The sequence below is a fragment of the Hippichthys cyanospilos genome, chromosome 9 (assembly GCF_059441005.1).
Source record: "Hippichthys cyanospilos isolate Australia breed blue-spotted pipefish chromosome 9, RoL_Hcya_1.0, whole genome shotgun sequence".
In the NCBI taxonomy this organism is placed as follows: Eukaryota; Metazoa; Chordata; class Actinopteri; order Syngnathiformes; family Syngnathidae; genus Hippichthys; species Hippichthys cyanospilos.
This window is the reverse complement of record NC_142377.1, coordinates 16,152,711-16,165,271: the sequence shown is the minus strand read 5'-3', so window position 1 is coordinate 16,165,271 and position 12,561 is coordinate 16,152,711. Positions and strand designations below refer to the sequence as shown.

The window sequence follows — 12,561 nt, the reverse complement described above, 5'->3', positions numbered from 1 at the left end:
TGTCTTTTATATTTGTTTGCTAATATAACGTGACCAATCCAAGAAAACAGGTGTGATTGGCTGTTTCCTGAGCTCTGAGCAAGATGATAGGTTCAGTCGACAGCAACTGAAAAAAAATGTAAATGTATTCATTGTCAATGAAAAATGACTTGGGTTTTAAATTAAATTCTTATGTTTAAATGCTTAACATTGCTAAATAAGTAAAGTGATGACTTCATCAAAATAATTATGGACAAAATATTAACTTTTTTACTGTTGAAAACAGCTATATGAGTATCTCTTTAAATACCATACTTATACATTTTCCTGTCTTTTTTCTGTTAAAGACCAAATGAATTAACTGTACATAAATAATGTGATAATAAAAACTGAAAAAAAATAAAAACTAAAAAACAGCTTGAGGATCAATAAGTGTTAACGTTTTATTTCCAGCAAAAATTGACCAATAACCCTGTGTTGGGACTTATATATGTATGGTGTTATTTATGTATTTATTTATGAACGTATTCATGGATTTATATATTTATTCATTCATTCATACAAAGTTCCCTTATTGACAAATGTGACATTTTGAAAATTGCCATGTATTATTTTTGGAGCACCAGGAATATATTCATAAAAGCAAAGGGTTAAAAGCTACCCACCACACCAAAAATCCCAAATTTTGTGCTAATTGTCACCGTGTCTATTTGATCTAGCGGTGAAAATTACAAGCACTGTACAAAGAAAGAGACAAACGAATTAAGTACCATCTATTTCCAGAATCTGCTTTAACTTAATAGTAGAAAAAAAAAACAAAAAACACTATAAATAAGTACATGGAATTGAATGTCCTTGCTTGGTAAAAACGAATAAATACGTCTCTGGGATTGAATGAGTTAGAGGTACTGAATGGTGAAGGCCATAACGTTCCGTTGCAATTTCTGCAACTTGGAAGCGCTCGATAGGTGAATGGGGACTGCCTTGCGGAGCATGAAGTCTGTTCCACCGAGCACACAGTAACTTAGGGATCAGCCCATGTCCCTGACAGGAACGTGTCACTGAGTGTTGGCCTGTCCACTGAACAGTGGCGCGAGCCTCAGATCGCCGGCGTTGGCCCGCCTACGGGCTATTCTTTATGGCCGTGTCGCTGAGTGGCCGGCTCCGGGCGGCGCAGCCCTCCAGATGGATGCTGGGACAGCGTAGGCCACGGGGCTGAAAATCCCATCAAGGACCAGTTCCAGGCCCTTGCACTGAGAAGATGAAGCACGCCGGCATGCCAGGGGACACAGGCCAAACCTTTCTGCACCTCCATCACCAATCCTCTTCCCTCACAAGCCTCTCTCTCCACTGCCTTTCCTTACTTTGAAAGGAAAGACAGCAAAGCTCAACCAGGCAGAATATGGAGTGTGGCCTTTGGGGTCTCGCGGTCTTAGCTTGTTAAATAAAGAAGCCGAGCGGCTGATTGATTGACCCTCACCGGTGCCTGCACCTCACATGTTCCCGATTTGCGGTATGCCTTTTTTTTTTTCCAGCCTTTGTTGACCAGACCCGCGTTAGCGTCTCTTAAATGCAAGTGTTTGATGGATGACACCAATTTTCCTGAGGAACCCAGATGAGCAACACAAGCGCCCGTCCCCTCCCCGGTTTCTCCTCAGGTGACCTCCGCAAGCATGAAGGAACAAAAGTTGGCAAAAATGGCATCAATCAAAAAAGTCGCTGTGGAATGTTTCCTGTGCATCTCGGCTTTTTTGGGGGGTCACCATCTTGACCCCCCCTAAAGTACAAAGCAAGTGCCTTTCGGATGTCTGACTTTATTCAATTTCAACACTTACATAATATACTGTAATTCCTTTATTTTTAAAGGTGGGTAGATAAACAGACAGACAGGCAGACAGACAGACGGGCGGACAGACGAACAGATAGATAGATAGATAGATAGATAGATAGATAGATAGATAGATAGATAGATAGATAGATAGATAGATAGATAGATAGATAGATAGATAGATAGATAGATAGATAGATAGATAGATAGATAGATAGATTGATTGATTGATTGATTGAAACATAACAAACTGGGTCAATTTCCCTCAGGTGCGGTCAAATATTTAGTGATTAAATTCAAGCTCTTTGATTATGACACTGATTACATGGGTCTATTTGACAAATTTCGAAATTATTACATTTTTAAAATTTGTACACAATTTAATATAACATAAAATGAAATCAACACAAATATATATTGTTTATTAAGAACCCAAAGTATTTCATGGGCCCCTTGCAGTGAAGCCACGGTTCCCTAGTGGTCCGCGGACCCCACTTTGAGAACCATAAGGCTAGAGAGCCACAAAGTAGCTCCACTCCCTGCATTACGTCCTGTTTAACTCACAGTAAAACGAAAACATTTTGCTGTAAATACACGACGTTGACAACAATTCCGAATTGCTCTTTGTCTATACAAATTGACTTCCATTCAATGACGTGTGAAAGAAAGAGGGTATTTGAAAAGCATACTTGAGAGACGCTGGCTCAAGTGTTGCACTCTTTGGCAGATGGACGCACAGGTGTGATCGCAGGTGGGGAAAGAAGGAGGGAATGTCCTGCCAGTTTTGTTTGCTCATGCATTACTTGTGTGGCGTTAGTGCAGTGTGTGCGCGTCTTCATAACATCTGGACCAGCTTCCGTGCAAACCTTAGCGAGAATTCATCGATGAAGCTATACTGCACCCTGGTGGATGATTGTAGCACCGCAAGACCAGAAGACATTTGGGTGTTACCAGTTTCGAAAATGTAGATACAATTTCAAGCGTATTTTGTTGTATACGCAAAAATACATAGATGAGGGGACTTAGAGACTTTGTTTTGTGTTCTTGCCTCCAACAAAAAGCATAAATTATCTCCCTAGCCGATACAAACAATATGATTGCAGAAAGCAAACCAACAAATATTATCGATCCGTACTAGACAAAGACAGCTAATCAATGCATGTATATCCTCCCCACACTGGGCTTCTTGACAAGATCAATTTTAAGAAAGATGAGGCATCAGAAACTTAAATGAAATAGTTCTGAAGCATATCGCCATGTAATGAAATATATTTTAAAAGAAGCGAAAGGGTAGCGGTAAGAAATGTAATGTGTGTCTATGCAATTGAAAATAAAAAAGGCACTTTTGTCATTTTTTTTAATCTCAGTACCCAGCGGTACACTTTTACTCTCTGGCCCACACGATGAACCATCAGATGATTTATTGATCTGAAGTCTCCAAAGAACCTGCATAATTGTTTCATCGCATCGCCATTATTGCCCCATGATGAGTCGTGTGTCACAAAGTTTGAAAGGTCCCTCAAGGGCAAACCTTTCAATACGATATTGAAAGGCACATTATTTTTCATACATTGCAGACCCATAAGTGCTCCAATTTTTTATTGCTTCTTTTATTGCATGGCCTTTTGACTGACCCGAATTTTTGTTCTTTTAGATTATTTTCCTGCAAGTTTGAAACGTGTGTGCTGTAAATTGCATGAGGAAATCCTTTGTATTTAATGGAAACAAAATTTGCAGACACGCAACCATTTGAAAGGGTTTTATTGCATTCAATAAAAATAAAAACAAACGGCACGGTCTCACAAGCAAATCAACTCACAAATAAGTGTATGACTTGGTCAAAAAGCGAAGTAACGTTGTGTTCTTGTCACAAGGCAAGAGAGTCTCTGACATAAATAGCAACTGTGTGAGAACGGCTATATATAGGCAGCACTGCTAGGATAGAACTATGTCAGAGGTACACACAGATCCCACAGAGGTTAATGTGTAAGCTATATGTCAAAGTCCGCACTCTGCATGGCAGACAGATTATTAAAAAAAAAAAAAAGCAACAATAATGCAAAACGCATTTGTGGAGGTAGTCTGGTCAAACTTAAAATAGGAGGGAAAAGCAATTCCTTTGAAGGAAGCAAAATACATCTTAACTTGAACATCATTGCATGCAGTGCCCAATACAATAAATATTTAGACATTTTCATGATATGATAAAACGTTTTCAGGACTGAAGTTAGTATTGACATTGTGCAGCTTTAGAAAATTGGAAAAATGTGAACACATTTCCACAGCTTTTAAGGTTGCTCTAAGTTAGACAATACATAATAAAAACAGTACAAATTAGTGTACATTTATATATATATATATATATATATATATATATATATATATATATATATATATATATATATATATATATATATCACTACAACCTATAGTGTCACAGCTGCAAAATATTTCTATAATTTAAAACCTAAATACACAAATAACCTTTTGTGCACATTTTGACATGGTAAGCTTTAGTCATTGTTTTAACAAATAAAAGCATGATCTTGAAGGGGCAAAGTTTTAGTTGGATAATTGAACACGCTAAAATAAAGAATATTCAAGGATTGACAAAACATAATTCATTCATTTCAAACGGAGCCTGAGAGAGGGGTCACCTGAGAAAGCGTATCACATATTTCGTACTCAACAAATAACATTGTCAAAGCATTTGTGGTTAGTGTGTGATAACTGTAAAAATATTATGAAGATCAATGCAACACAAAACCTTTAAAGCAAAACTAAAAAATGATGGAACCCCAATTGTGGATGTATTTTTTTTAATTCATAGGCATTCAGAATTACTAAATATTCCATTGTGTTTCTTTAAATTGTTCTTATGTGGTGGCCATTACAAACTACAATTAGGGAGGTTTAATACCACTTTTTTAGACCAATACAAGTATGAGTATGAAACAAAACTCTTGAGTAGTCACTGATACCAAGGCCTTGGGATTGATGAGCACTGATACCAAGTATTAGTATCAGGCAGATACTCAGCCTTATTTCAAGGTATCTGCTTTTAATTTCATGAAATTTTAAGGAAAATGTTAAACTGGAATAGGTAGGTCTTCCTTGAAAATGATCTGTTATTGGTTATCAGAGCTTACTCGATCTGGTTACTGGTATCAGTCTGAAAACTAGTATCGAACATCCCTCATATCCTAATTGCAAATACCACTGATACTATTGATGCACAAAATCCCCCTCGGAAAAAAAAAATGAGATCACTTTAAAGAAACACTTAACTATTGAAATACAGCACTTTTAAACTTTTATTTCAAATCATTTGGAAGTTCTAAGAATTTCTGGACCATAACGGTAAAACTGCTCCAAAGGAGAGGCTGATACTAGTATCGGCTGCCATGGTGAGTATCGAAACCTTGAAATAAGGCCGAATGCGGCCCGATACCAACACTGTCAGACCGAAAGTGATACTTTGCTTCAGTACTCACTCATTTCCAATAAAAGTAAAATATAATATGTGGTGGTCGTTTGAAGAGTTTGATTGGTTGTGGTAGAAATTATTAGTTACAGTAATCTACACACAATTTAGCTCATCTTTGAATGTATCGTTGCAGTTATCCCTTGATTCACAGTTCATTTTGAAGACATGTTAACATTAGTGACGAACAAATGAAGCTTCATGAAGCAGGTGTGATATTTTTGACTCCTCTAGATGGCACTCTTGATTCAAAGAAGCAGTTAAAATCTAATACATTTCTACTGTACTAGCATTTATCTTGAAACCAAGATCACCATCTGGAGGAGTAAAAAAAACATGACAAGTGCTTCATAAAACTTCTCTAGCTATCACTAATTCGAGATACTCGTACTTTACATCAAATTGTCTTGCTGTGTTTCAGAGATTTAAGGCTCTTGGGTAAGATTTTGAGGCTCTCTGACCTGTTTTGCCACCAACCAAGCTCTTGAGCTTCTTCTTCTTTCTACACCCACAGAAAGTAAGCAATTTCATCCAGATCTACAGGATAGTCTGTGAGGTGCAGCGGCTCTTTGATATCAAATCTCTCCCCTTTATAGCTTTTCCAGTGACCAGCTGGAAGGTAAATATCCCGTTCTTGCTTTCCGGGTTCTAAAACCGGCGCTACCATGAGATCGTCTCCGATCAGAAACTGTGAGTCTATTTTATAGGCGGTCTCATCCCCCGTGGCGATCCACCACAAGGGCCGTATAATCGGGTCCCCTGTGTCCAGCACCTCGCCGGCTAGCTCCAAGACCCGTGGCGCTACGATACTCTGATGGAGGGCGGTGTATTTGCGGGCGATTTCAACCACCTCATTGTCATATGCCCAAGGTGGAATGGAAAATTGCATGGAGGGCATAAAGGCGGACAACTCCAGCCAGCGGATATAAAGTTCTCGGTCGGGTAATGCCCGATTTCCTTCGGTGCGGTTGAGATAGGCGTTTCCTCCTATCATGTCGGGCAGAATGAACTGATAGCCCAGAATGCTGATGGTGAGCACTGTGGGGATGAGAGATTTGAGTCCTAGCTCATAGCCCCAAACGGAGTCCCTGTCAATAGGTCTGAAGAAGCACGAGATGTTCTGAGATTGGTAGCCGCTGCGTAGCTCTGCTCGGTCGTTATAGGGAATAGCCATCTCTGTGTAGCGTCTGGTGAAAAAACTCGGATCCCGAATGGGAGTTCTGGTGCTGAACTTCCACGGAAGGTAGTTAGTCTCGCCTGCGTCAAACTTGAAAGAGGACACGCCATATCTGGAGCGGAGGGAACGGAGCTGGGAGGCGAACCAATCACGCGCCTCGGGGTTCGTGAAGTCCACGATTCCGCCGATGCCGTTCCACCAGCGGACCAAAGCCGGCAGCTGGCCCGTGGGCTCCCGTACAAACAGGCCCCTCTCCACACAAGTATGGAAGTTCTCCGAGTTGTAGTTCACAAACGGGTGGATCCAGAGGGACACAAGAAATCCATCGGATTTGAGCTTTTGAAACATGGATGAGGCATTGGGGAACTTCATGGGGTCAAATTCAAATTCTCCATAGCGGGGTGTGTAGCGGTCATCTAGCTCCAAGTGGCTGCAGTTAAAGTTATATTTCCGGATGTTGGCCGCATAAGTCAGAAGTTTTTCCTGGTTAATGTCAGTCTTATGAAGTGCCCACGTGGACCAGATAGGGTGCTGAAACATGGCTTTGGCGGGAACTTTGTTTGGTTTGTTGAAGTATCGACGAACCATGTACTTGTGGATGGAGGTCACATCCGAGCCCACGCACACTCTGTAGCTAAGTTCAGCGCATGGAGCCTCCCCGGGGTTGGGCTTGAAAGGACTGTCATCGTACCTCGCTTGGAAATACATGGTCTTCTCCGTGTCATTCCAGCCCAAGTGGAAGGGTACCGAATTATTAATTTTGATTGCGGTAGCATTAGATGAAAGCCAATAGCTCTCCAAGATTCCTCCGAACTCATTGCGATTGGAGTAGATGTCATTTGTAACAAAGGGTTTGGGAGGCTGTTGTCCGGAGATGGAAATGGGCCAGTGCTGAATGGCTGACACTGCGCCGCCGTACCAGTGGGCAAACTTGTACGTCATTGCGTGGGCCACGGAAATGTCGGGAACCAACTCCTCCCAACGCACGCGATAGCACTGCACCGTGTCTTTGGGCCGCACTGTCTCAATGAAGAAGTTGAGGCTTCTATCTGTCGTGCGACTACAACTGAGAAGTTCTCCTTCTTTGGTGCAAGAATCCAAATCCAATGTCCCGGACCTGCAAACGTGTAAACACGTGCGAGGATTATACAAAGCAGTTGATAAAAATACAAATCCAGAGGAAATAGTCTTCCATTTGGACTTCAATCACTTCTTTATGCACCTAAAATTGTCAAACCGGAATAAGTATTATTTTAGAAAGTGTACAATGTACTAGAGCTGTCAAAATTAATCGATTAGACGAGGACTGATTGATCATCAAATTAATAACTATTTTAATGATCGAGTAGGTTTCAAAAAGTGGCGTGTAAAACTGTCATCCCTCTCGTTTGATATTATTTATTTTTGGGCTGTTTTTAAATTCCGAAACAATAACAAATGAACACACACACACACACACACACACACACATATATATATAAATAAACAGATCAATTCATGAATCTGGAGAGAAGAAAAAATAAATCTGCAAACGGACAGAGATTTAACATAAATGAACTAAGATTACGCAAATGGTTTGGTCTTTAAGTCAGACAAAAAGAACCAAAAATATTTCTCAACTATTTATTGTTTATACTGCATTTATTTAATAAGCACCAATCAGAGCAGGGGTCCCAATTTTGTTGTATCCATCAATACAATGACAATAAAATGATTCTATACTATCCTATTCTAAATGTTTTCAAATGATTTATTTTGATTCATCACAAAGATCATACGTCTGCTTACATTGGTTAGTACAGAAACAGATGAGTATTTACTCGTGTGTGCCCGAAATGCCATGGATTCGGAGCCTATAGGTAGGTCTCAGAACAACTAAAGATTTCTCAAAAATGTTGATCGGTTGATTAGATAATGGACTAGTTGTCAATTTATTGACTAACGGTGGTAGTTTTAATCATTTTGAGCCTAAATGAATGATGATTCAGAGGTGGACCAGAAGCCACTCACCTAAAATCCATTCTGAAAACAATCGCTCCTCCCTGGTTGCGGATAATGTAACCATCTTTATTTAGATCCAGCAGCTGAGTCTTCAGCAGCTCAGCTTTTCGGAGTGAAGCGATGTAATAAGACCATGCGGCCACTGCGGCTATCACAAGCACCAGGCCAAGAACTCCTGCTCCGACTAAGGGTCTGGTGTCCTTGCTGTGTTTCTGCTTGGGGATAACGTCGGTGATTGTGCCGCCCGCTCCCCCGGGTACAACCTGGTACATGACTTGTTCTGTTCACGGGACGAATCCTTGGCTTGACACTCAATAGAACATTGAATTGTTCTTAAGGGAATCCTCTTTGTCGCTCTCCAGTGCACTGGTCCGTCTGTCATAAGAGAGAGATTTGATGTGAGGGATACATTATTGTCACATTATGTTTTCACATAAACTCTAAAAACAGTTGGGTCAAAAATAACCCAACTATGGGTGAAAAAAAAGAAAAAAACTTAATATTTGTGTCAACTTGAGCTCAATTTCTGGTGTATTTTATACAAACATATTACAACATATTACAAAAATCCATACTTCTCTTTTTTTTTTTAAAAATCACAATTTTGCAAAAATGGGGGTGTGTTTTCCACTCCCAAAAATTCCCACAAAAAAATCCTGATTCATTCCGTATTCAACAAAACAAACTCACATCACAGTTCCCATTTAAAATTGGGAACATTCAGCTAATTTAATTCACACTTTTAATAGCTGTAAAAATTAATCCATTAATTAATACCTAACTGATTATCCAATTATTTGACAGTTATTTTAATAATTGAGCAATTGTTTATAGCCATTGTTAGCAAAACATTGGTCAAAATCTCTGATATCAGCCTCTCAAGAGTAGTTATTCTTTGATTGTTGGACAACAAATGTTTTTAATACATTTTATGCAAAGTAAAATTCTATCCGATTATTCAATTAATCGTCAGAATAATTAATTATAAAAGAATTCGATAGCTAGAACCATCATTTTTCAGCCTGTCTAAAATGTCCACATCCCACAAAAAAATCCCTATTCAATTATATTCCACCTCATTTCATATCAGTCAATATTATTCAACATCACACCAGTGTCCATATTTTTTTTCATCCAGCAGAGACACTAGTTCTCCAGAAACTGCAAATGTTTAGTTATTAACTACAAAAAAGTAAATAAGGTTGCGTTTTCATTTTTGCAAACCATTTGTCCATATCGAGTATCAATTGCATTAATACTGTCAAACCAAAGCCTCTGTTAAATTCCCAGCAGTGTCTCGCATAATCTTCATCGATACAGCAAGTGATTTCACAGCACAAAGAAGATGTAAACTTAAAAGGGATATTTGAGATTTAAACAACAAATCTACTCCCAATTACCCGCAAGAGGACAAGGCAGACCGTCCCCGCTGAATTTTAAACATACAAGTTCAACTAAAGTCATTTGTATGTGAGGAAGTAGAAACAACAAAGTGGGGTTTGGGCCTCAAGAGCTGTGCCAATCGGATGAGGCGGAGGAAAGCATACTAAACTTTCTGCTTCATCAACCAAAACAAAGGCAAGCTGCAAGTAAACTGACTGCTTTGGGCCAATTTGAAAACTTGGAAGAATACGAAAGCGAGGACACACTGAGACTTCTGCATTATGCATGCATATTTCCCAACATTGAGTACTATACCGGATTAGAATGCGCATCAGATAAAAGGTAAGCCAGTGCTCTCTAATTCCTCTTACTTGTTGTGATTACCAATTGAATTGACTGATTCTGTGTTCAACCACCCTCTGTATGGATTTTCCCCAAGCAACACAAGTGATAAGATAAAGCCATCATTAATTAACCTAGTGCCGAAAGCTGGTTCTTCTCCAAGGCAGGAAGCGAGACGAACAGAGAAAAAGAAAAGGGGACACACAGTGTGGCTTAGGCTTTTTTTTTTTTTTTTGTAGGTCTCAGCGCCAAATTACTATTGGTGCTTTTATCAGATTTGCAACCCACATCTGACTCAAATGTTTACATGTTGTGAAGACCTGCACAAGTCATTTTTGAGCATGCGGCAAAAGCAGGGAAGAAGCAAATGTCAGCATTGGACAGCAAAAAAACAAAAGTTCTTACATGCACATACGTGGATGCATTGTAGTGGGAAAAAAGGCACATGAAATAATTGAAAACTGACTTCTGGGAGAATGTTTTTTGAGTAGGCAACACAAAACTGGAGAATAAATTAGAATATATCAAATAATGAGTAAATATATTCACTCACTTCAACTCACGTTCTAACTCAGTAGCATATTTTAAAATGGGAAACCCACGTTCAACCGTATTCTTTTTTTTTTTAAGAGAAGGGGGAAGAGATCTTATTCGATTATTTGATGGAATAAGTCAGTACTGTCATACTCATTTTTATCATGGGCCGCATTGTTGTTATTGTTTTTTATTTACTCATTTATTTAAATATTTTAATTCATGGTGTTTTTTATTTTAATTTTATTTTTAAATGTTGGCAAATTTGGTATTTTAGTCAGAATTGTGAAGTTGTAATTAGCATTTCACTGACCACATAAAATGATGTGGTGATTAACCAATTTTAAAAAGATTTGATACACTGGGATGTTTTAGTTTGAGGAGCTCAAGTGATTTTAAAAATCTAAGATAAGAACCAACAAAAAGCTAAGTGTGTGTGTCCCTGCCAAATGTGTTAATTTAGGAATAATTATGGAATAGATCTGAACTATGTGAATACTGTTTTCAAATCGGGGTTTACAGGTTTAAAGACACTGTTAATTAAATACATTAATCCAGCATGAAAGTTGTGAATTGAGAGGTGTGTGTGTGTATTTCTGCTTTGATTTATTTATGATATATTACCTTATTTTACTTTATATAATATACATCGTTGTTTTTTTTTTTTTAAGTCAGGTAGTAATTTAGTAAAAAGCAAAGGGTAGGACTGCTTCTGCTTTTTCCCCTTCAACTAGATTTTTTTTTTTTTTTTGTATCGTGTTTATATGTCCAATAAATCAAATCAAACATGCATGAGGCTTGGCTGTTTTCTCGAGTTGCTTTGTGAAATTTGCCACAGGGCATCTTGGATCTGTACATGGTATAATAACAAAATTTCAGAAAGATCAAGGTATTCTAACAGTTGTAGTTCAGCAGCCCAACAACGAGATGAAGACCCAAAACACGCAGCTCATAATCTACAAGAACAACAAAACAATGAACTATTTTGAAGAACCTTGATCAAAATCTTAAAACGTGAACTAGGTGGACTGTGGAAAATCTTCGAAAACATTTCAGTTATTGCATAACTGCAAGTTTGTTATCATTGATCGTTTATTGATATTTCGCTGTAATAGTTTTCTCAACATTGTTTTCGCCATTACCCAGCAAACAAAACGTCTGTCAATCAAGAATTCAATCACTTAAAAATGGTCAAACTTTGCCCTTCAGACTAACGCGCATCATATTATCGCATTACATGTTATTCTGCACAAACAAATTCGCTCTGTCTAGTCAATGACATTGACAAGGGACATTTGTCTTCTTTGTAAGCGCTGTGGCGTGAGAAAGATCAACATCTGCATTCCCGTCGATTGTGACAGTGACGATAAACACAAACATGCTGATGCAGTCACAACGCAAACTTGAGTGGAATAACTGGATGTACACGATAACGCTTACGTCATCGCGACGATCTCAACTTTTTTGAAATGTTAAAATAGGACACATATATTTGAACAAAAAAATATAATGCAAGCTGAATTTGCGACTTCAAGTCCAGATGCTCAAGCAAACGTTATTTGCGTGTGCGTGAGTGGAAGGCAACGTGACAAACTTAACGGAGGCAAAATAGACTTAATATTCATGAAAGTGACAAGCGATGATTCCAGCGTATTCGCGTGCATTAAACAATCATAATTGATATTTTTTTCCCTACCGAAACATTCAGGAACAGACCCAGGATCGACTTTGTTGTGCCACACGCCTCGAAGTCAGATAGAGAAAAAAATGTTTCAAGACATGTTGCGAATCCGCCTCGTCTATACGCGCTGAATCATGGGAGACGTAGTCCTT

The 12,561-nt window shown here is 38.7% G+C and overlaps 1 protein-coding gene across 1 annotated transcript; it reads right to left on the bottom strand.

Annotated features, from left to right (window-relative positions):
- Positions 1-3,551: 3,551 nt before the first annotated feature.
- myorg (myogenesis regulating glycosidase) lies at positions 3,552-12,525 on the bottom strand. The gene is made up of 3 exons (XM_088424267.1): positions 12,425-12,525; positions 8,479-8,844; positions 3,552-7,585 (listed from the first exon to the last, which is right to left on the bottom strand). Exons 2-3 carry the CDS (start codon positions 8,739-8,741, stop codon positions 5,794-5,796), a joined length of 2,055 nt encoding a protein of 684 aa, XP_088280393.1. The 5' UTR covers positions 8,742-8,844; positions 12,425-12,525; the 3' UTR covers positions 3,552-5,793.
- Between the last annotated feature and the right edge of the window lie 36 nt (positions 12,526-12,561).

Coding starts and splice junctions, on each gene's coding strand:
- myorg (XM_088424267.1), bottom strand. CDS start 8,741: ATGTACCAGGTTGTACCCGGGGGAGCGGGCGGCACAATCACCGACGTT. Junction 7,586..8,478: donor GTTTTCAGAATGGATTTTAG/GTGAGTGGCTTC, acceptor ACACGTTTGCAG/GTCCGGGACATTGGATTTGG.